The following is a 24,907-nucleotide window of genomic DNA, read 5'->3' on the forward strand; positions in this document are numbered from 1 at the left end:
CTAGTACGTAACGCCTTAAGTCGTCGTAGAAAGTTACGTCAGGGCGCTGGGATTGGCGGACGAGAAAAGAAGGTGCGGTGATTGGGCGCACGCTCAGAAGGGGAGGGATTCGCCTGTGTTGTGTAAGTGGGGAGTTGCCCGGCTGATCTATCACACTGCGTCTGCGCAGAGCCGGCTACTCGGGTTGTGATGCTGTAAATATATGGCAGCGTGTAGCGGACTGCTGGCTGGTATAGGGGGGATAAAATATACAAAATGTAGATATATTTATTTCTTTATTATTATTTTTTTATGGTATGATGAAATTTGCTTATCAGTTTTTCTTATACATTCTTGAAAACTATACGCGCCAGTATAGTGTGAAGGTGTCATTGTGATCTGATCTGTCCCATTGTATTTGCAGCGGAGACCGTTGCTTGCGCTATGTGCATATTCGCATATGTGCATGTGCAGGGCCGCTGTGCGGATACCCTCAGCGACTTGCACAGTCGCTGTGGCGTTTGCATAGGGGTGGTGTGAAGAAGGTGGGTAGGTGGCGTTTGAATGGGGACACCCAGCGTTTCCTGGGTGTACCCACAAAAAAAAAACGCTCTCGTATCCAGACGCCGCAAGTCTAGGTCAGTCAAGGCTGATATATATTTGTGAAAAGGGTAAAAATCATTTGCTGGTCAGCGACCATCAAATGAAAATGATTTTGTCCCCATATGCAACCCTTGCAAATGGATGTTGATGCAAAACATCCATTTGCAATACACCGGGAATGTACGCACGCAGAGGCGTAGCGAGGGCGGTGCCGGTGGAGCACAAGCTCCAGGCGCCGGAATCTATCATGGCGCCGGAGCCGTGCCGGCACCGCCATCTCGCCCGCTCAAGTGCCCAACTCAGTGCGGCTCCCCTGCCGGCTCCCCGCTGCGTCCAGGAGACGTGGTATATTTAAAAGTCACATCTCCCGCTGGACCGCGCGAGCCAATAGGCGCTCACGGTCCAGCAGCCACCAGTTGATTGGCTGCTGGACCGCGAGCACCTATTGTCTAGCGCGGCCCAGCAGGAGATGTGATTTTTAAATAGCAGCACCATGCACAGCAGGGAGCGGGCAGGCCTGGCAACAGGGGGGAGGGGGTGCGCGGAATGCTGCTTTGCCGGCTGTGGGTGGGGGTGCACTAATCTCTCCCACCCACCCTGCTGTGCACTAATCTCTCCCACCCACCCTGCTGTGCACTATCTCACCCACCCACCCTGCTCTGCACTATCTCTCCCACCCTGCTCTGCACTATCTCTCCCACCCACCCACCCTGCTCTGCACTATCTCTCCCACTCACACCTGCACTATCTCTCCCACTCACCCACCCCTGCACTATCTCTCCCATCCACCCTGCTCTGCACTATCACTCCCACCCTGCCTCCCTGCTCTGCACTATCAATTACTCACACCTTCCCTCCCTGCGAGCAAATTTCAGTCCCCCTTGGCAATGAGCAATTTCAGTCCCCCTTGGCAACGAGCAATTTCAGTCCCCCTTGGCATTAAGCATGAAGCCCCTGGCATTAAGCATGTAGGTAAGTGGCACTTATGTGTTAAATGTGTAATGGGCATTACGGTTTGTTAAATAGTGTGCGATGGGCATTGCGGTGTGTTAGTATGCGATGGGCATTACGGTGTGTTAGTATGTGATGGGCATTACAGTGTGTTCTATAGTATGCAATGGGCATCATGTGTGGCCTTATGTGTAATTGGCGTTATGTCTGTGAATCGCGGGAGGGGGGCGCCGTGTATCGCGGAAAGGGCAGGCGCGGGGGGCCGTGAATCACGGGAGGGGGTGGGGCCCGCGAATCGCGGGAGGGATGGTTGCAGGAGTCCGGGGGGTGCCGCTCACCTACACCATGGTGGATGGTGGGCATGTACTATAGCCCTGGCTGGGCGGGGGGAGGTGATGTCAAGGGGTTGGTGGTGTGTATCACACTGGTCTTTTCCCTGGGGGGGGAGGGGGGTGGGTTTGTGTAGAACTCTGGGTGGGAACGTTATACACACAGGGGATGAGTGACGGATCTGGCTAAATATATATATATCAGGCGATGATACCGCACCCGACGGACTTAGCATCAGTTTTCTCTTAACCAGCGACGTTTCGGGATTTATTTCCCATCCTCAGGCTCGGGAGGGGGGGTGCCGTGAATCGTGGGAGGGGTGTGTGAATCGCGGGGGGGTTTGTCACGGGGAGTCGCGAATTGCGGGAGGGGGCGCCGGAGGTGCTGTGGGGTTCCGTGAATCGCGGGAGGGGGTGCCGTGAATCGCGGGAGGGGGTGCGCGGGGGGGGTGCAAATCGCAGGAGGGGGGGTGCCGTGAATGGCGGGAGGGGGCGGGGGTTTGCAAATCACGGGAGGGGGCGCAGCGTAGCACGGGAGGGGGGCACGGCGAATAGCGGGAGGGAGCACGGTGGTACCGTGAATCGCGTGGGGCCACAAATCGCGGGAGGGGGTCCGCGGGGGGTGCCGTGAATAGCGGGAGGGGGGGGTCGCGGGGGGTGCTGCGAATCACGGGAGGGGGGGGACGCGGGGGTCCCGCGAATGGGAGGAGGGGGCATCGCGGGGGTGCCGCAAATGGGGGGAGGGGGGTCGTGGGGGTGCCGCAAATCGCGGGAGGGGGGGTCGCGGGGGTCCCGTGAATCGCGGGAGGGGGGTCGCGGGGGTCCCGTGAATTGCGGGAGGGGGGTGGCGGGGGTCCCACGAATCGCGGGGGTCCCGCGAATGGGGGGAGGGGGGTCGCGGGGGTTCTGCGAATCGCGGGAGGGGGGTCGTGGGTGTCCGGGGGGGGGTTTGCTGGCAGAGGGGGGGTGCAGGAGTAATGGTGGCTGTGGAGTAATGGTGGATGGTGGGCGTGTACTGTAGCCCTGGCTGGGTGGGGGAGGTGATGTCAAGGGGGTGGGATGTGTACAACGTTATACACATAGAACACTTTTCCCTAGGGGGGCGGGTTTGTGTATCCTGTGTATCCTGCTGGGTGGGAACGTTAGCTACACAGGGGATGAGTGACAGATCTGGCTAAATATATAAGAGATGAGCTAACTGACCAATCACTGCTTGGATTCTGAAATATAGGATTCAAATCCCGTTTTATTAGATCAGGTTTGATAATCAAATCCGCTTGAATTTTAATAGTTTCTACTCATACTATAATCAGAAGTAGGGATTGCCAATCGGATGCCCCGTATGGATCTTTTGGATTGATAGAGGATCAGTATTATCATATTTAAGAAATCCCAAAATCATGAACAATCTTTCTTTGCTGGTAATGAAGTTATTTTCATGCATGTGCGGTTTAAAGGACAATATCGTAAACAAAAATTATATATATATATATATATATATATATATATAAAATAATGGTTATTGTATATACAATAAAAGCCTAACATTACGGTGTGTTAGTATGTGATGGGCATTACAGTGTGTTCTATAGTATCCAATGGGCATCATGTGTGGCCTTATGTGTAATTGGCGTTATGTCTGTGAATCGCGGGAGGGGGCGCCGTGTATCGCGGAAAGGGCAGGCGCGGGGGCCCGGGAATTGCAGAAGGGGGGATTGTGGGGGTCCGTGAATCGCGGGAGGGGGTCCCGCAAATCGCAGGAGGGGGGGTCGCGGAGGGCCCGCGAATCGCAGGAGGGGGTCCGTGAATCGCTGAAGGGGGGTGCGTGCGGGGGGTGTGTGTGCCGCGGATTGCGGGAGGGGCCGTGAATCGTGGGAGAGGGGCCGTGAATCACGGGAGGGGGTGGGGCCCGCGAATCGCGGGAGGGATGGTTGCAGGAGTCCGGGGGGTGCCGCTCACCTACACCATGGTGGATGGTGGGCATGTACTATAGCCCTGGCTGGGCGGGGGGAGGTGATGTCAAGGGGTTGGTGGTGTGTATCACACTGGTCTTTTCCCTGGGGGGGGGGGGGGTGGGTTTGTGTAGAACTCTGGGTGGGAACGTTATACACACAGGGGATGAGTGACGGATCTGGCTAAATATATATATATATATATATCAGGCAATGATACCGCACCCGACGGACTTAGCATCAGTTTTCTCTTAACCAGCGACGTTTCGGGATTTATTTCCCATCCTCAGGCTCGGGAGGGGGGGGTGCCGTGAATCGTGGGAGGGGTGTGTGAATCGCGGGGGGGTTTGTCACGGGGAGTCGCGAATTGCGGGAGGGGGCGCCGGAGGTGCTGTGGGGTTCCGTGAATCGCGGGAGGGGGTGCCGTGAATCGCGGGAGGGGGTGCGCGGGGGGGGTGCAAATCGCAGGAGGGGGGGTGCCGTGAATGGCGGGAGGGGGCGGGGGTTTGCAAATCACGGGAGGGGGCGCAGCGTAGCACGGGAGGGGGGCACGGCGAATAGCGGGAGGGAGCGCGGTGGTACCGTGAATCGCGTGGGGCCACAAATCGCGGGAGGGGGTCCGCGGGGGGTGCCGTGAATATCGGGAGGGGGGGTCGCGGGGGGTGCTGCGAATTGCGGGAGGGTGGGGGGGGACGCGGGGGTCCCGCGAATGGGAGGAGGGGGCGTCGCGGGGGTGCCGGAAATGGGGGGAGGGGGGTCGTGGGGGTGCCGCAAATTGCGGGAGGGGGGGTCGCGGGGGTCCCGTGAAATGGCGGGAGGGGGGGTCGCGGGGGTCCCGTGAATTGCGGGAGGGGGGTGGCGGGGGTCCCACGAATCGCGGGGGTCCCGCGAATGGGGGGAGGGGGGTCGCGGGGGTTCTGCGAATCGCGGGAGGGGGGTCGTGGGTGTCCGGGGGGGGGGGGGGGGTTTGCTGGCAGAGGGGAGGGGGGGTGCAGGAGTAATGGTGGATGGTGGCTGTGGAGTAATGGTGGATGGTGGGCGTGTACTGTAGCCCTGGCTGGGCGGGGGAGGTGATGTCAAGGGGGTGGGATGTGTACAACGTTAAACACATAGAACACTTTTCCCTAGGGGGGCGGGTTTGTGTATCCTGCTGGGCGGGAACGTTAGCTACACAGGGGATGAGTGACAGATCTGGCTAAATATATAAGAGATGAGCTAACTGCTAGATGACAATCACTGCTTGGATTCTGAAATATAGGATTCAAATCCCGTTTTACTAGATCAGGTTTGATAATCAAATCCGCTTGAATTTTAATAGTTTCTACTCATACTATAATCAGAAGTAGGGATTGCCAATCGGATGCCCCGTATGGATCTTTTGGATTGATAGAGGATCAGTATTATCATATTTAAGAAATCCCAAAATCATGAACAATCTTTCTTTGCTGGTAATGAAGTTATTTTCATGCATGTGCGGTTTAAAGGACAATATCGTAAACAAAAATTATATATATATATATATATATATATATATATATATATATATAAAATAATGGTTATTGTATATACAATAAAAGCCTAACATTGCTCCTCACCTCTATGGGGAGAATTAAAGTGCTGTTCATGCCCGGCCACTAGATAGCAGACGGAGCAAGTCAAGTGCTGCTCTGTTTGGGCAAGCACAGCTGTTGGGGCTGACATTACTTGTATGTTGTTCCACCATTTTGATGGGCTGGTGACTTGTTCTCTTATAATGGTATCTGGATAATAGATCTACAGTGCCTAGATAGATAGTTAATAGGCCCACACCATATGGCTTAAGGTCGACAGGTACCAAATGTTGACATTTGTGTTGACTTGTAATGTCAACCTTTTGACTCTGTCAACCTTATTTCCAATTTGTATATATTTGTTGACATACACCTTGTGGTGTTTTCCATATACTTGTTATCAGGGGCGTTTTAAGAGAGAAGGTGGCCTGTGTGCAGCCTCCTCCATTCAGGCCCCTCCTCTCTGCCAGCAGACGCGCTGCGCTATAGAGCCTGAGCAATGGGCTCAGACCCTAATGTACATGCGCAGATCTCCGGAAAAATGTCGTCGCTGGACTCCAGAAAGGTAAGTATTAAAAAATACATGCAATGTGGGCCCCCCTGCACAATTTTCAGCACCATGCCCCCTTCACCTGTGATGTCACACCCAGGGAGGCGGGGCCAGCAATTATAGGAAGTAGAGCTCTGCCCAGAGCAGTCTCCTCATATATTCTATGTGTGTACATTGAAGGTGGAGACATCTGCAGCTGGGACCACTCCCACCTGCCCTTGGGTGTTTCTAATTAGTCAGCATACCTCCCAACTGTCCCGCCCGGGGCCGGTAGTGTCTCGCGGTGGGCAGTTGGGAGGCCCCCTTGTTACCCGTGAGTAGATGCTGTGCTCATGCGCACAGCATCTATTCCTGCAGCCTGAGGAGCTGGGGACACAGAGCCGCTAGCCATGCCCCCACAGCAGCTAAAATCTTGATCTTGTAGTAATAGGCTGCGCCCCCTTTCTGCTAGGCCACCCCCCAAAATACCTCCTCACAGCAGTCCAATGTTGGGAGGTATGCAGTCAGGGTCTTTGTGTTTGCAGACTGCATATTGGAATTGGCCGCATGAATGGTATTCCTGGATACATTTATATAATATGTCAGTATTGGGGTGAGTTTGGGGCGATCCCCGGATTGTTGCTGCCGGCTGCTTCTGGGCATCACATTGTAACACTTAATCTAGCACTTTTTAGCACCTACATTGATTTTTACAAATGTAGCACTCACACTAATTATTACCTCTCACCTATGTAACACATAGCTGCTACTCTGTACTGCTACTTCTCTCTAGTGTGAGGAATTGGGGCAGCTGTAGTGCCTGGGGACTATTCCTTGTTATGGACTTACGTGGGGAGGTCATACGATCAGTGCAGTGACACAGCATTTCCTACCCACCTCACCACAGCCTGCAGCCAGAAAGTGAACAGCTGTCAGCATGCTGACTGGTGGGTGGCTGGAGCTTTTCACCAATCAGAGTCCAGCATTTCCTGCCTGCCTCCCAACTGCAGCCAAACAGTGAATGGCTGTCAGCATGCTGATTGGTGGGTGGCGGGAGCTATTCACCAATCAGAGTCCAGCATTTTCATACCTGTCCTCCCAACTGCCGTCAAACAGTGAATGGCTGTCAGCAGGCTGATTGGTGGGTGGTGGGAGCTATTCACCAATCAGAGTCCAGCATTTCCTACCTGCCTCCCAACTGCAGCCAAACAGTGAATGGCTGTCGACATGCTGATTGGTGGAGGACTGGAGCTATCCACCAATCAGAGTTCTGACAGCCACTCACTGTATGGAAGCAAGTGGGTATGGAGGGGTGACCAGGCAGCATTCTCTACTGTCTCCCATGAAGCTCAGGAAGCAGATGCCCACAACCCAATCTGCCCCAACTCAAAGACTCCTAGAATTTGGGGGGCCCTTGGGCAGCTGCCCATTGAGCCCATACGTTAAGATGGCCATGTTAGGCACCCCTAATGCTGGCATCTTCACTACAAAACTTCTGTGTTACAAGGAGTTACGTCCCTCCTGCTGTACATTACTGTATTATGGTTAGTAGAAGTCACCTTGGATTTGTATAACCTGTATTGAAGAGCTGAGTGATTTTGTATGGACACAGATCCCCCTTGGTGACTTCTAACATCCATCACCAACACACCCTTCATTACACCCCCTTATTTATTATCCATAGCCCCCATGAGCTTACACCCATCCAATTAGGTTAATAGCTATTTATGTGATGAAGAACGACCCAGTGTCATCTTAGTAGGCAGGACGTGGGGCAGTTTCAGCAGCCGGTACACATTTGTGTCTCTCCCTCCTTGTCCTGCTCAGCCTGCAGAGATCCATTCTCCTGTAACCCTACGCTGGTGCATTCCCACCTAAAAGATTCATGAAACCGTCCGGGCTAAGACAGTCTGCATCACAAGCAGCTCCAGCAAGCACTGCAGAATAAGCACCAGCCAGCCAGGATTTCCCCATCGGTTCATGGAAATCAGTCACACAGACTGCAGGCACAAATGACAGCATTAGCAGGTAACAACCAAAAACAATCTCTTTATGATGTTGCTCAGACTAATCCAATGATGTAGCACCGCTGTAGCATGGCACAGTCACACACGCTGTCACATCTGCAGGGTTCTCCTCATCCGCATGTACAAACTCAGCACTTCATTACCAGCAAAGAGTCAGAAGCAGGATGCACATCATAAACCGCACCAAGAGCTATTGGAAGCCACAAAAACTTTCCAATAATGCCCTTTCTGCTAAAAAATCTAGTCATAATATGTTTGTCAGTGGGCGTCGGAAGCAACTGTTGTATTTTTTTATTTTTTTGCTATGTGTATGTTTCATTTACCTAAATAGATGTATGTTATATTCTTATATACCGCATCGCCTCACGTCCGCAATGTTTTAATTGCTGCGCTGATTGAGCGCGCCTAATTAGTGCTGTAATAGACGTGTGCAATTATATTTTATTACATGTGAACGCAGAACTACAGTATGCGGGATTCTGGATGCTGCAAAACAATACCTCTAATTACACCATGTCATTGTGTTTGTTGTGTGGGTGCTAGAATTTTTGTCCTTGCCCAGAGGTTTAATTTGGGGGAAGATGTGCAGTTCTCTTATATGCAGGCAGGGGTGTAAATATGGTTTATAATACAATGCATTTCAAGGATAACTTAAAGATTTAATTATTGTTACTTTTATGTTGTTTGATTTTTTCGGGCTTTTTTATCTATGCTTTCAAAAAGGTGGTTTTTTTATGGATTCATGAATCCTAAGCTGTTCTTTGTGTACTGTATACAACTTGTCAGACAATGCGTTACTTTCCCCTTCTGTGGCTGGAAACAGAAAATGTGATGTGACGTGACACGTTTATTAGATAGGTGAGGATGGGATGGAATTACACGAGTTGAACGCAAGTCAGGTGTAATTGCTCCGCCATCGCACATGCTGGACCAAGGCCCTTATTCAGATCTTATCGCAGTACAAATTTGTTCTCAGAATGGGCAAAACCATGTGCACTGCAGGTGGGGCAGGTGTAACATGAACATGGGAGAGTTAGATTTGTGTGAGTTATTTTGTTTCTGTGCAGGGTAAATACTGGCTGCATTATTTTTACACTGCAATTTAGATTTCAGTTCCAACACACTCCACCCAAATGTAACTCTCTCTGCACATGTTACATCAGCCCCACCTGCAGTGCACATGGTTTTGCCCATTTTGAGAACAAATTTGTACTGCAATCAGATCTGAATAAGGGCCCAAATGCGTATGATCACCTGTATGTAGAATTGTGCACATCTGTAGTAGTAGTAGTACGTTTATTTATAAGGCGCCACAAAGTGTCCGCAGCGCCATACATAGCAAACAAAAAACAAATTACAAGGTAACGTACAGGGTGTGTTGATAAAATACAGCATAAATAGGGTATAGCTGGTAGAACTAAAATCAGCATCAGTTCTGAAGTAGGTGTCGATATTGTCGAGGAGACTGAAGATGAAGTAGAGGAAGGGAAGAACAGGGCAGGAGCACTGGTGAGGTAAAGAGGTAGGGTGAGTACGTGAGGAAGGAGGGCCCTACTCATAAGAGTTAACAGACTAAAAGGAGGTGGGTGGACAAACGAAAAACAATAGGATAAGTAGGAATGGATGGAGGGGTAGGGTAGGCAGGTTAGGAGGAGGAGGGATAGGCCAGTCGGAAGAAGTGGGTTTTGAGGGAGCGCTTGAAGGAGGTAAGGGAATCAGAAAGCCTGATGGGTGGCAGGAGGTTGTTCCAGTGCAGGGGGCAGCGCAAGAGAAGTCTTGGACACGGGAGTGGGAGGAGGTTATTAGGTGAGAGGTCATTCGGCGGTCGGCGGCGTAGCGAAGAGGACGGGAGGGAGTGTGGATAGAGATCAGTGAAGAGAGGTAAGGAGCGGTGGAGGAGGAGAGAGCCTTGTAGGTGGTGGTGAGGAGTTTAAAGAGAACCCGGAAAGGAATGGGGAGCCAGTGAAGAGATGGGGGGAGGTGGAGGTAGAGCAGCGGGAGAGGAAGATGAGCCTAGCATCAGCGTTAAGAATGGATTGGAGAGGGGCAAGGCGGGCGAGAGGTAGCCCAGAGAGAAGGATGTTGCAGTAGTCGAGGTGGGAGATGACAAGAGAGTGAATGAGAATTTTGGTTGCGTCAGTGGAGAGGAATGGTCTGATGCGCAATATGTTGCGGAGGTGAAAGTGGCAAGACTGTGAGAGAGCACGAATGTGGGGGTGAAAGAGAGGGAGGAGTCAATGATGACACAGAGGCAGCGTGTTTGGTCGGTGGAGGTGATCTCGGTTTCACCAATGCTGATGGAGATAGTTGGAGAAGAGGGGATGTTCGTGGGATGGAAGATTAGAAGTTCAGTTTTAGCCATGTTTAGTTTCAGGAAGCGTTGGGTCATCCAGGCTGAGATGGCCGTGAGGCATTCGGAGACCTTGGACAGGAGTGATGGGGATAGGTCGGGGGAGGAGAGATAGATTAGGGTATCATCAGCGTAAAGGTGGTAATGGAAGCCATAGGAGCTGATGAGGTTGCCCAGAGAGGTGGTGTAGAGGAAGAAGAGGAGAGGGCCAAGGACTGACCCTTGGGGAACACCGACTGGCTGCGGGGTAGTAGGAGAGGAGGAGCTCGGAGTGGAGACAGAGAAGGAGCGATCGGAGAGGTATGAGGTTAACCAGGAGAAGACCATGCCAGTGATGCCAAAGGAGCGGAGGGTGTTGAGCAGGAGAGGGTGGTCAACAGTGTCAAAGGCAGCCAGCCGACAGATCAAGCTGGATGAGGATAGAGAAGAGGCCTTTGGATTTAGCCGATAGTAGATCATTAGTGACTTTGGTCAGGGCAGTTTCAGTGGAATATAAAGGGCGGAACCTGGATTGGAGGGGGTCTAGAATGGAGTTAGCAGTAAGGTGGCTTAGGAGACGATTATAGGCCAGACGTTCTAGGAGCTTGGAGGCAAAAGGGAGGAGGGAGATGGGCCTGTAGTTGGACGGAGAGTTGGGGTCCAGATTTGATTTCTTGAGAATTGGGGAGACAAGAGGTGAGCCAGGTGAGAGCAGACCGACTGACTGAGACGATAATATTGGAGGGGATAGGATCGAGCGGGCAGGTGGAGGGAGAAGCGGATTGAAGGATAGAATGGACTTCAGCGGCAGTGGTGGGGTAAAATGAGTACAGGCTTGGGAAGGAGGGGAGTTGAGATGTAGTAGGGGAGGAGGGAGAGGGTGAGGTCATGGCAGCAGTGATGGCAGTCCTGAGATAGGAGATTTGGGTTGAAAAGTAGGTAGCAAAATCAGCGGCTACGATGGAGGACGGAAGAGCTGGAGGTGTAGGATACATGTCCCCTTATCTGTACACATGCGGCTGATTCTGTTATAACAGATGCAGTAGAGCGCATTCGGTGCCACATTCAGCATGGATCGCTAATCAGAGACAAAGAAGTTGACTGCGAGCAGAAAACCGCCCAGTGCAAAATTGCAAATGCCCTACCCAGTCGCAGATCCATTTGCAAGTCCCGGAACATCGATGAGTACTTTCCATCTGAGCAAATGCAACTGAGGTTTCCACTAATCTACAACTGAGACAGGACTGAAGTGGTCATCGCTGACATCAGAGACCCTCCCAAAAACCCTTGGCCATGCCTGAATTTTTTCAAACACACCCAGAAAATACCAGGTTTCCATCCAGAAATGCCATCCAGAAATTGGCCCCCTGGTTTGACAGTAGCCTAAATTGGTGCATTAGAGCAATGCAACCAAAGCTGGAACTAAGCTTCTGCGCTATCCTGCCCATTTGCTAGGGTTTGGTGGTTTCAGGGGGTTACCCCAAAAATAGGTAGTTTAACGCAACTTCTGGGAGAGTAACCAAATATGTGTCACACTGTAAAATAACCCGTTCTAAGCATTACGTTATGCCACACGTCCCTACTGTTGTATTTTGTAGGGGTGGCCACTGTAATCAGGACATTTGGTAGGTGTCAGTCTCCTCCTCTCTAAAAGCTGCCAGGGCTCTGAATGATGTACCTCAAGCACGCACACCATCGTGTCCCGATTTGGAGTTTACAAATATTATAGAATCTATTATGATTCCCTCTTTTGGGATGCCAATGTCAGTATTCTGACCGCCGGGCATCCGTTGGTATACTGGGCCCTTTCCCCACCTGTTCTCACAGACGTCTTCTCTTACAGTTCAATTACAGCTCTCTCTCTCCTATTTAGTGACTGCCTACACCCACATCTCTTCTCACTTGTAATTGGTCCTGTCTACCAAGCGGTAATCCACCCCTAGAAGTACGCGGACACCTCCTCTGCTTCCCTACACCCCAGCTGTAGTGTGTACTGGGAACTGTGCTGCTAATTGTTACCTGCGCTTTGTTGTAGTGTCTGTTACTGTATGTTTAGTACCGTATACCCTGTATTGTTCTAATGTGTGCCCTATGTACGGCGCTGCCCTTGGTAGTAAACGGACATCTCCTCTGCTTCCCTACATCCCAGCTATATTGTGTACCGAGAATTGTGCTGCTAATTGTTACCTGTGCTCTGTTGTAGTGTCTGTTACTGTAATGTTTAGTACCGTCTACCCTGTATTGTTCTAATGTGTGCCCTATGTACGGCGCTGCCCCTGGTAGTACTTGGACAACTACTCTGCTTCCCTACATCCCAGCTGTATTGTACCGAGAACTGTGCTGCTAATTGTTACCTGTGCTCTGTTGTAATGTCTCAGTTACTGTATGGTTTAGTAGTGCTGTGTTCCCTGTATTGTTCTAATGTGTGCCCTCTGTACGGTGCTGCCCCTGGTAGTACGCGGACATCTCCTCTGCTTCCCTACATCTCAGCTGTATTGTGTACCGGGATTTGTTCTGCTAATTGTTACCTGCGCTCTGTTGTAGTGTTACTGTAATGTTTAGTACAGTATACCCTGTATTGTTCTAATGTGTGCCCTCTGTACGGCGCTGCCAACCACTTGTGTTGTCTTATAAATAATAATACATTTCAATAATAAAAGGGCATAAGAGAAGACAGAGCTGTCAGTCGGGAAGGGTTGGGGTGGCGGTGGGGGAACGGCAGATGGTACTCTAGTCCGGGGCCCGGACAGAGAAGGGATTTGCATAACGAGGGTTCAGCGAACCACCCACAGATTCACGGACACAGATTGAAAAACATACCACCAGTTCTGGGCCCCACAATTTCTGACGGCAGTGCCGTGAGAAGAGATAAGAAAACTCTATAAAATAGACTATTTCACTATAGGTTTCTATAAATAGGGAGATGAGAAAATGAAAATGATTTCCCCGGGTAAAATGCTTACTCAACAAAGCCTAAACAACTGCAGACCAATAACAAAATGTCACTGGGTGAACATCTGGCATGTCTCCTACAACGCCTGCCAAATATCTGTAGTGGGACCTATGGAGTGTTTATAGAGTCAATGTTAGTATAGCTTCTAGCTGTTCATAACGTATGCCGTGTTCTCACTGCCAGTGAGAAATACACGGCTTTTTCCCGGCATTAAAATGCAGGGACTGACCTCCATTCTCACTGCAAGGCAAATTCCCGGGTGAAGAAGTTCTACCCGGTAATTTGCCTTTTAACACGGGTTTTTCTGCAGTGTGAATGGGTCAACCCGTGTCTGCATACCGGATCTCAATCACGGGTATGAGATCCGGGTATGCGACCTGTTCACACTGCAGAAAAACCTGTGTTAAAAGGCAAATTCCCGGCTCGACGTGACAGACCCGGGAATTTGTCTGCATGGAAATGTCCATGTTTTTATGTATCAAAACAGTAAACAGTACGAACTTAATTTTATATATCCGATGCAGTTCTTAGTGTAAGGCCGCAAACATTTGTAATTGTTTCAGTGTAGTGTTTAATATATAATGTCTGGTGTTTATAATATACATAAGTACATCTGCCCCACAGTAGCGCATCACAGCTGATTACATGCAGGTTCTATGCATTATGCAGCACTAAATGCAGCTTTGTGTGTAGAGCCCTAGGATACAGGCGTGTTAGTTTTGTGTCCATCTGATTTCAACGTTCACATGTTCACATTAGAAATTCTTTTGATTTTGCAGTTTCCATTATGTTCCCTTTTATGTTGCTGTCTCTTCTATAGGTGTTGTGGCTGTTACTGACATCTGTCCTTGCAATGGTTCAGCTTCTATATGAGAGAAGTAGACACGGAAAGTCATTAACTACTTCTTTACCTAGTGGCGCAACTAAATTATTATTGGCAAATTGGCTCCCATTGTGAACAGTTAAAAATGCCCCCCACCCCCCATGAAAATGTTTAAATTAAAGAGTTTGTGAGTGCTGTAGGCGCGTGTTTTCCAAAAGGGGGTGTGCTCTCTGCAAGGGGTGTGGCTTTGCAGGAAAAAAGACGACCTTATACCCTGCACGCCCAGACATTGGCCACCACAGGTAAAACTAAATTCCTGATCCATGGCCCTTACATTATTTGTCATATTTCCTCCTCATAGAAATGACCATTAGACACATTATTCCACACACCGTAATGTCCCTTACACATTATGCCACACACCATAATGTCCCGTACACATAATGTCGCAAACTGTAATGCCCCTTACACATTATGCCACAAAACATAATGCCCCTTACACATTTTACCCCACATTGCAATGCATTTTACTCATTATGCCACACACCATAATGTCCCATACACATTATGCCACACGCCCTAATGCCTCTTACATAAAATGCCATAAACTGTAATGCCCCTTACACATTATGCCACAAACATAATGCCCCTTACACATTATGCCACACATTGCACTGCCTTTTACTCATTATGCCAAACACCGGAATGCCCATTACACATGATGCCGCACACCGTAATGACCTTTACTCATTATGCCACTCACCATAATGCCCCTTACCAATAATGCCACACACAGTATTTCCCCTTATTCATTATACCACACAACATAATGCCCCTTACTTCTTATGCCACACACCATAATGCCTCTTACACATTATGCCACACAACATAATGCCTCTTACACATTACACCACACACGCAGTAATGACCCTTACGCATTAGGGGATCCCTGTGCTTCTATCTATGCTGTTGAGCACAGGAGTTATGCCTTCTCAATAACCTATGATTAAAGTCACATTAATTTACACTGCAAGGATTTCCTGCCAAATCCTCTATGGAATCATGTGCCGGTCTACAAGAATTGCAGCAAGGGCACCTTATAATGGGATTCTGCAGTCTTGAACCGTGAAGGTCATTAGAAGATCAGTTCTTAGATTCTGTACCAGTGAATGTTATTAATGTGATTGCTGCCTCCTTTATCTCCGTGAGAGTTGCCTAGTGATGTTTATACACAGGGACAGACCTCGTACAACATGAAACCTTAACAGCACAGCTGGCAAGGTCCTAGGAGCTAAGCATGTTGTACTTTACAATATCAGAAGTGTGGACCTGTGGATTTAAGAAAATAATTCACAATATGCACAAGCTAAACAGCTAAAGGGATTATTGACTGGACGATTCAATAAGACTTATTCAATCCATGTTTTTTGGACAGGAATCTCCGCTGCAGATTCATCTCTTTGAAAAGCCGAATCTGCAATTGTGGAAACGGCCGCCAAATTTGCGAATTAGCCTCCATTTCCGTGGAAAAAGATGTGTATTCGTCTTTTCCAACTTTTAGAATGACAAATAGATCAAATGTGAATTCAATCTATTCTACTACAAAAACGCAGATTTTTTTTTCAAGGCTCTGAAATATCTGCCGGGATTGAATACCCCCCCATAATGATTCGCAGATAAATTCAGCTCTACATTGACAAATGTGCTCGGATGTGCTCAGAATGTGCTCAGAATGGCCAACACAAGTAATCTGCTGGATCCTTACAACCAAAATGGTCGTGTCACATGTGGCAGAACAATGACAGATGGACAGAAGTCAGACGTCTGAATTACTTAGTAACAAACCTCAAACACAATGACACAATGACACTGTCTGATACCGGTGGTTAGTACACATACCAGCCATGATAAAGCCTCTGGCCCTGGCAATGTGGTATGGCAGGACATCAATCAAATCCATGTCCACTGTTTACATTCTAAATATTGTCCCATCCAGAATAGACGCACTTTCCATTTGTGTGTGTGACAGCCAGTCATCATTCCTGGACAGCTGCTGCTCAGTGGAATGTTAGGGACTCATTTACTGGCAAATTCTGATGTGACAGCGTCTGGTCACTTATAGTAAATAGCTGCCTGTAAAGTGGTCAAACCTTCTGCCAACATGATTTATTGGTTTCTGCTACAGAGTATCATGCAAACTTTATCTGAAAACATATATATATGACCATTTAGTGACAAGGGACATCGGGCCTGATTCATCGATGGACACTAGGGGCGATTGTTTAGCCACATATGCATCGATGGTGCTGCAGCACTGGTCGCAGTTCCACAGATGCTGCTGCCTGTGTGATGGGTGTTTTTGTGGGTGATGAGTACAGTATTGGATGGGATATGTGTTCTGTGGGGTACTGGTCATTGGCTCGACTCAATTTAGGTCGACATGCTGACCACTGAAGGTCCACAGGCCTTATGTCGACATCTGAAATAAGTTGACAGGGTTGGAAGCATTAGGGCAATAATGGCAAGGTCGAAAGTCCTCCACGCCCTAGTGGATGGTAGGGCCTAATTTACTGCCTGTTGACACGTGTCGGCTAAACAAAAACATAAAAAAATCTCAAGTCGACCTTTTGACTGTCGACCTTGCATACTGTATAGTGCATTGTATGCGGTCCTGCCACCCAGGAGGCTCAAGGGTGGATCGCAGGTGACTTCTCACCTCGCAGAAGTCACCCTAATGTATGGCCACCTTTAAGCCTTAAATAGGACTTCTGCCTGAAATCTCCTCTTTAAAACTCTGCAACACTATGTATGTTGTTGCCATTTCAGTCCCTTGACTTTTGATTGTTTGACCCTGATTATTACTTTGATTTCTGCTGGAACTGTTTATCATTCCTCATTGAAGTGATTGTATTGGCAAATGTCAGAAGCATAGGGTTTACATTTCATTATAAGGTGTCATATTATATGTACAGTATATTCTCTCTGCCTATAGGGGGTATTCTGACTTGATCGCTGCTGTGTGTTTTCGCAAGCTGAACGATTAACGAATAACTGCGCAAGGCAACTGTTATAGGGGGTTATTATATAGTATTTAGCTTCCTGTCAAATTCCAGAGTGTGTTTCTGAGTTTTCATTAGGCAATTTCAGGCAGACATCAATGGTTATTTCAGAATGCCGTAGTATCCAGCATAATGATGGTAATTAGCCAATATTTCACGGTTTTCTGTCTCTTTTAGGTATTTGCCCCTTGAAGCAGGCGAGAAGAAGAGACGGGACCCCGCGATGGACGACCCAACCCTATTGCCCCTTGTGGATGTGGATAAAGGATTCGCCATCGCCTGTTTCCTGCTCCTGTGCATTTTCCTGGCCATGATGATTGTGCGCTGCGCCAGACTCATAATGGATCCTTACAAGGACATCCCAAATTCAATGTGGGAGGACCAATAGGAAGTTCTTGTCAGACAACCGAGAATTCTTAATGCTGGGGAAGGTCTTTGATCATACGGCACAAGAAAATGCGGCCTACCACAGAAACAGGCCCATTCATTACAATGGCTTGTATCAAACAGAACAGTACTGTAGGAAATATCTCCAAAATCACTGCCCTTACTTGGGAGAGACTGTGAAGGATTATGGGAAAGAAACCGCCACATCAGCAATCCGATGATGCGTCATTAATTCCATCAATTTCATTAGCTAAATGTGCTGGTTTCCAGTGCAGAGTCGTTGTCATTCATCTGCAAGAGAATCCCAGAACCTGTCCATCAGTTGATTTAGTACTCGGCAGCTCAGTGCACTCAACATCAGCAACCAATGCATTTCTCCTACGTTCAGTTTATTTAACCCTTCCAGCAACAAAAATGGCCGAGGAGGCTTTCTGTTATACAGCACAATGGATTCCACCATACAATCAGGGTTATGTACCACACAGGACAATGAAGCACACTCGTATGCGGTTAGATCCCAAATGACACACGTTTAATTGAATTAGCTTTATTAGGGCTTCAAAGAATATAATACACATGTGATACTTATACAGTATATACCTGTAAATAATATCTTTATTAATGGAGTGCCCCAAACTCCACCATTACAGTCCAGGTTTCAAGGATAGCCATGCTTGAGCACAGGTGACCTATTTAGTACCTCAGTCCATTTGATTTACCCATTTTGGCTTAAACATGGATCTCCTTAAAACCTGTACTGTAAGGGTGGAGTCTGGGAAACTCTTTGATAAGGAATCAAGTATGTCCTACTGTAAAACAAAAAAAAAAAATACTTATAGCAAAGCTTTATATTATTATTACAATACTCCTCAGTGTCTTATTATAATATACTTAGAATTCACAGTAGGTCATACATGTAGTGTATTTTCTGCCATCCTAAATGGGTATGGATCATTGTATAAACAGCAACTAGGTGGACAAGCATTAAGTTAAGGTCGACATGCATGAACGTCGACATGACTGAAGGTTGACTTGCAGAATAGTAAGCATGACTGAAGGTCGACATGGGTTAGGTCAACAGGGTCATTAGGTTGACACAAACATTAGATTGACATGGGGAAGGTCGACCGTCAAAATTGACACGCTCAGCACACTATTTTATTCTCCCACCGTGTCCTAGTGGATGGTAGGGCATGAAATTCCACCTGTCGGCACAAAAAATGTGAAAAACCCCATGTCGACCTTTTGACTGTTGACCTTCCCCATGTCAACCGAATGCTTGTGTGGATCTAATGACCCTGTCGACCTAACCCATGACGCCCTTTAGTCATGTCAACCTTCCTGCATGTCGACCTTTAGTCATGTCAACCTTCAGTCATGTCGACCTAGTGACCGTATTTCTCCTAAATTATGTTTTACATACATTACTGCAGTATTTATATTTAATAACAGTGCTTATCAGTCTATGAGCCAGATAAACAGTGATAAAAAACCAGCCAATTAGCTCCTGTTATTTTTCAACTCCAGCCTGTAACATGGCATTTAGAAGCTGATTGGCTGGCTGTCTATCACACTCACCACTTTATCACTTCCTAAAGTATCAGGCCCAATATGCTGTAAATTTGGTCTGTGGATCGTATAACTCTTCACCACATACTGTAGTTATAGCAGAAATGTGGACAGTGAATTTGCCAAACTCCAAATTACAGTGGAGGTTTTAAGGATATCCATATTTAAGCACAGATGACTTAAAAAGTACCTCAGTCAATTTGAGTTACCATCTGGATTCATAGATATCCTTAAAGCCTGCACTGTAATGGCATTGTTAGAATTTGTGTAGCTTCTTATGGGAAGGGAAAAAAACAACTTTAATCTGGTGAGAATCCGTAAAGCCTTGCACCCACTGGTGTTTTATTCAAGAGTTTTTTAGCCCTTTTAATTCTGGTAAAATGCATTTAAACATGAACGATAATGGAAACGGTTTCAAATGACACCAACTAGCATTTGGATGCATTTAGCACAAGGACCAGGGGGATGAGGCCTATGGAGGTGATTATTCCCAGCATAAAGCCTCCATTCTATTTTTAGCAGGAGAAAGTTATTCATTAGAGCATACTTTTAGTATAAGAAAGTCTTGTTTCCTAAAATAGGCCCTTATCCTAGTTGATTCGGACGGATGCGTATTTCAGACAGGAACCAAGTCGCCAACCATCGAATGATGGACAGAGCGGTCAGGCAGCACCGAGCGCTCCAGACCACTCGAACATTTCTCCGTATGAAAGCAGGGATATGGGCGGGCAGCTGACATCCTGCTATGTCAGTTGTCCGCCCCCCACATGTGCATCACGGCCGCATTACCATACGTATGCCCAGCGTTTTCATGGGAACGCATATGGTAATGAGCCCAAACAGCCCCTCACGCCCCTCTCCATCCCCTGCTCGGATGGTTCCATACGATCGTTTTATGCACAGACCTCACTCCGTGTTCGGACGTGCAAGGAGTTCGCACATGCGCAGATACGCCTTTGCACATGCGCAAATACCAAACATCGGCCGTCTGACCGCACACGGAGCTGCCCGACTCAATCAGAATAAGGGCCATAATGAGGTTGCTACAGTATGCCTAGAATAAGGTGGTCATTGTGTCTATAATAAGGTGGCCACTGTGCTAGCATTAGGTCTCTATACCCAGAATAAGGAGTCACCAGAACTATCCCAAGGAGATAAACAATGCCTCAAATAAGAAAGCCACTGTGCCTAGAATAAGGTCACTGCCTACAATAGTTATTAGGACAATAAGGAGATCACTGTGTCCAGAATAATTAGGTCACTGTGTCTACAATAAGGAGATCACTGTGTCCAGAATAATTAGGTCACCGTGTCTACAATAAGGAGATCACGGTGTCCAGAATAATTAGGTCACGGTGTCTACAATAAGGAGATCACTGTGTCCAGAATAATTAGGTCACCGTGTCTACAATAACGAGATCACTGTCTTAGGTCACCGTGTCTAGAATAATGAGATCTCTGTGTCCAGAATAATTAGGTCACCGTGTCTACAATAAGGAGATCACTGTGTCCAGAATAATTAGGTCACCGTGTCTACAATAACGAGATCACTGTCTTAGGTCACCGTGTCTAGAATAATGAGATCACTGTGTCCAGAATAATTAGGTCACTGTGTCTACAATAAGGAGGTCACACTGACTAAAATAAGGAGGCCACTGTGTCTAGCATAAGGAGGTCACAGTATCTAGAAAAAGGAGGTCACTGTGCCTAAAATAATTAGGTTACTGTCTAGAATAAGGAGGTCACTGTGTCTACAATAAGGAGGCCACTCTGCCTAGAATAAGTAGATCACTGTGTCTAGAATAAGGAGATCACTGTGTCTACAATAAGGAGATCACTGTGTCTACAATAAGGAGATCACTGTGTCTACAATAAGGAGGTCCCTGTGTCTACAATAAGGAGGTCACTGTGTCTACAATAAGGATGTAACTCTGCCTAAAATAATTAGGTCACTGTGTCTGGAATAAGGAGGTCACAATGTCTAGAATAAGGAGGTAATTGTGACTAGAATAAGGAGGTCACTGTGTCTAGAATAAGGAGGCAATTGTGTCTACAATAAAGAGGTTACTGTGCCTATAATAAAGAGTTCACTGCCTAGAATAAGGAGGTCACTGTCTAGAATAAGGAGGTTACTGTGCCTACAATAAGGAGGTCAATGTGCCTAATATAAGGAGGTCTTTGTGCCTACAATAAAGAGGTTACTGTGCCTACAATAAGGAGGTCATTGTGCCTATAATAAGGAGGTCAATGTGCCTAATAGAAGGAGGTCTTTGTGAAGAGAATAAGGAGGTCACTGTGCCTAGAATAAGGAGGTCACTGTGTCTAGAATACAGGTTGTCAAACTCGGTCCTCTGGACCCCACACAGCTCATGTTTTATAGGTCACTTGGATTTTTAGAATGTAATGGTTCATTATACACAGCGCTCCTGCTGAGTAACCTGGAGAACGTGACCTGAATGAAGTCCTGAGGACCGGGTTTGATAACCACTGGTCTAGAATATGGAGGTCAATGTGTCTAGAATAAGGAGGTTGCTGTGCCTAGCATAAGGAGGTCACTGTGTCTAAAATATGGAGGTCACTGTGTCTAGAATACAGTTTGTCAAACTCAGTCCTCTGGACCCCACCCAGTTCATGTTTTCCAGGTTATTTGTGGATTTTTAAATGTGACAGTTGGTTATACACAGTATAAGTATAAGTTGGATGTCACTTACACTCAGCAGTTGACCCCATTTAGCCGCCTAGCAGTCCACACATCCGATCTTCCCAACAAATTCCCCAAGTGTCCTCCATCTGTGGGTACTCTATGCTTACACTGATATCAAGATAGACATGATAGCAGCCAGCAAAAAGTATATTATGGACTCATGTAGGATCCAAACCTTACCCCATTAACCAGCAATTTGTTTCTCAGCACAAGACATGGAGAGCACACGGTTGCTATAACTGTAAGCAACCAATAAGAAACTAGGTTTAAACTAATGCAAGCAGATTGCCATTGACACCACATCCTCATGGACTGTCAACATCAACCACCATTTAAAGCCACCAATATCGGACTTAAGAGCACAAGACACATCGCAGCATCTACTGGACGTCATTGAGGGGTTAACTGTTTTCAATGGTGATACTTGGAAGCCCCCAACAAGTACAGTTTTAAATTACTTCTAGAATTGAATTTGTTTAAAAAAATTTAACTGTTAATTTGGTATAGAAGACGTTTCTTGCATTTTGCAGATAGGCCATTGTGAGGCTTGCATTGCCTTTCCCCACCTGGAACTGGTGCTGTATGTGTAATATTTCATGGTGACATGACTGTTAAAGACTAAAGTGCACTGTAACTAACATTTTTTTGTTTCTTTTTTTCACCATTTCAAAAGAGATGCTGATCATTCCGACCAATCAGAAGTGCGCTGTCTGTGACTGAAGCTTCTTATTGGCCCGTCTGCTCATCAACCCCTAGAAAAAACATCACGCAGGTCTGGTTTTCAAAGAGTTGGCTTTGAGACCCAACACAATCCCCCAGGAGACATGGTTGCCTGGAGTAGCCAATTGGGGGATATATTGCTCCAGATAGCTGTGCATTTATCACAATGGAGGTTGCTTTACTTAAAATGCAGTGTAATAATTGCCTAGGAACCTGAGATATTATTGAGACACATCATAGTTTGCAGTCAATTCATACCTCCTAACTCTACTCGGTCCATGAATGGGGAGAGATGATGAAAGTGGAGGTGTGGTGGCAGATCTGTGGGGGTGGGGCCACATCCTCAGGGGTGTGACTAGCATTTTGAAACACTAGGCTGTCCCTTACATTACTGTGTGCTCCAGTGACCTTACCTCCTGACCAAAAAGACAGAGGTTTCCATGTCTGGGGCAAAGCCCTCAAATCAGTACTGTCCTGCCTAAACCGGAATGGTTAGGAGGCCTACAAAATGGGCATTATTCTGGTTGATTTGCAAGGCTGCAAATTTGCAGCCTTGCGAGTTCACCTTCCCCCGCCCGGCGAATGCCAAACCCAACCCCCCCCCCCCATCCCCACGCACAGCGGGTTTGCCCGCACTGCCTACGAGTGGATGTTTAACATAAACATAAATCCGCAGGCTAGGGGGAACTACCCACATCATTCGATGGTCGCCGGCCATGGAATGATGTTGAAGGTGCACGCATATCAGCAGGAAGTGGGCGGACAGCTGTCATCTGGTGATGTCAGCTTCCTGCTCTCATCACCGGGCGATTTGCATAGGAAATGCTAAGTGTTCCAATGGGGAATTGCCTGGCCCGCGGCCCCCACCCGCAATCTTGGGTACGTGCGCCCGGCGAACACCCTGTTCACCATAGGCGGATGCTCCACTGTAGGAGACTATTGGTACAAAGCAACAGTTCTGAATCATCTAACTGCCGTTTTTTAACAGGGAAATATCAATAGTTAGATACAAACATTACATTTCTCCAATGTTTTTTTAAGGTACAAATTGTAAATGTTATAACCTAGAATTTCCGTAACTATACATTAAAATGTTGGTCATTATGTAAATAATAGGAAGGAAGAAGCACAAATAGATTTGTTTGGAATTCATTTGTTACTGTATTCATTTTCCTGTGAACAAGCTGTACCTAAAACATGTATAAACCTATTTATACTGAGTATTTAAAAATAAATGCATTCTAAATTATCTGTCCCGTGCGGAAGTAATTTTGTTTATTTCACGAGCACGGCTGCGACAAGTCCCCCCATTTTTATCATTGGGGGGGGGGGGGGGGGGGGGTGCCCAGCACTTCTACAGCAGCTGGGAAGTCCCGGCTCCCCTCCCCGCACTGGGATCACTGGCTGCTTTGGGACATCGGGACAGCGCCCAGTTAGGGGGACTGTCCTGCTCTAATATACACAGTTGGGACATATTCGTAATTGAAAGGGGGTCTATTGGAGTGCTGTGAAATGAACACTGATGTAAGGATGGCAATCGTTGCCTTTGCCAATGATGTTTGTCATCAATGGCAAAAGTGCACTTGGCTATCGATGGTGCATAACTATGCAATTGATGACCATCAATGTTTTTACATATTGATGGCCATCCCTACATTGAAGGTCCATGGAGGGGGAGGGGGGAGGAATGCTGTGTGTGCGTCTGTGTGTGTGTGTGTGGGGTCAAAGTACTGGTGAGAGTGGGGAGGGAATGCCATGGATGTTGAAGGGACCAGGGGGTGATGTGAGGTGGACAGTGAATGAGAGGAATGCGGGAGGGACGCGGGAACGTCCTAAAATACCGGGATGTTCCCGCGATAAGCGGGACAGTTGGGAGGTATGGAGGGGGGTCATGTGGCTTAGTGCTGGTTAAATTTGACAGAGCCAAGCTCTTTGTCCCCCAAATCTTTCCAGTACCAGACTAGTCATGAGCACTAATGCTGGTTATATTTAGAGGGGGAACCTTTCTCCAACTGGATATAGCAATTACTACTAAGCTGCATAGAGCTGACGTCGCCCATACAAGTGTACGATTGGCTCCAACACATACACAGTGCTGAACATTGCCAGACATATCTCACACTAGCGATGGCCATCGACCATCGAGGATTCAAAATCATTGATGGTTTATGGTCGACGTTGAATGCTTTTGTCCTTCGATGGGGAGAACAAGATGCTTTCCTGCCATCGAAGGCACAGCAGAAACGATGTTTTTTTCTTCCTCAAGGTGCCGGGACGTGGAGAATAGTCCAGCCCCACCTCCACACTCTGATTGGCCCACAGGCCAGTCAGTCAAAGAATGTGGATGACCATCAATAGCTAAAACTATCTATGCACAGATAGCCATCTCTAAAGGTGCCCATACACGTTACAATTATTGTATACAATATTGTATACAATATCG

At 47.6% G+C, this 24,907-nt stretch overlaps 1 protein-coding gene across 2 annotated transcripts; it reads left to right on the forward strand.

Moving 5' to 3' along the window:
• Positions 1-64: 64 nt before the first annotated feature.
• On the forward strand, positions 65-23,059 carry CTXND2 (cortexin domain containing 2). 2 transcript variants are annotated; one of them, XM_083167428.1, is made up of 2 exons: positions 65-122; positions 17,262-23,059. In XM_083167428.1, the coding sequence occupies exon 2, from the start codon at positions 17,308-17,310 to the stop codon at positions 17,470-17,472; it is 165 nt and encodes a 54-aa protein (XP_083023554.1). In that variant the 5' UTR covers positions 65-122; positions 17,262-17,307; the 3' UTR covers positions 17,473-23,059. The 2 variants fall into 2 exon arrangements, with proteins under 2 accessions (XP_083023554.1, XP_083023553.1); XM_083167427.1 differs by lacking the exon at positions 65-122 and adding an exon at positions 7,618-7,921.
• The last annotated feature ends 1,848 nt before the right edge of the window (positions 23,060-24,907 follow it).

The sequence above is a fragment of the Crinia signifera genome, chromosome 12 (genome assembly GCF_055691185.1).
Source record: "Crinia signifera chromosome 12, ASM5569118v1, whole genome shotgun sequence".
Taxonomy (NCBI): domain Eukaryota; kingdom Metazoa; phylum Chordata; class Amphibia; order Anura; family Myobatrachidae; genus Crinia; species Crinia signifera.

Excerpts from the sequence above, each read along its gene's own strand:
- CTXND2 (XM_083167428.1), top strand. The coding sequence starts at position 17,308 with ATGGACGACCCAACCCTATTGCCCCTTGTGGATGTGGATAAAGGATTC.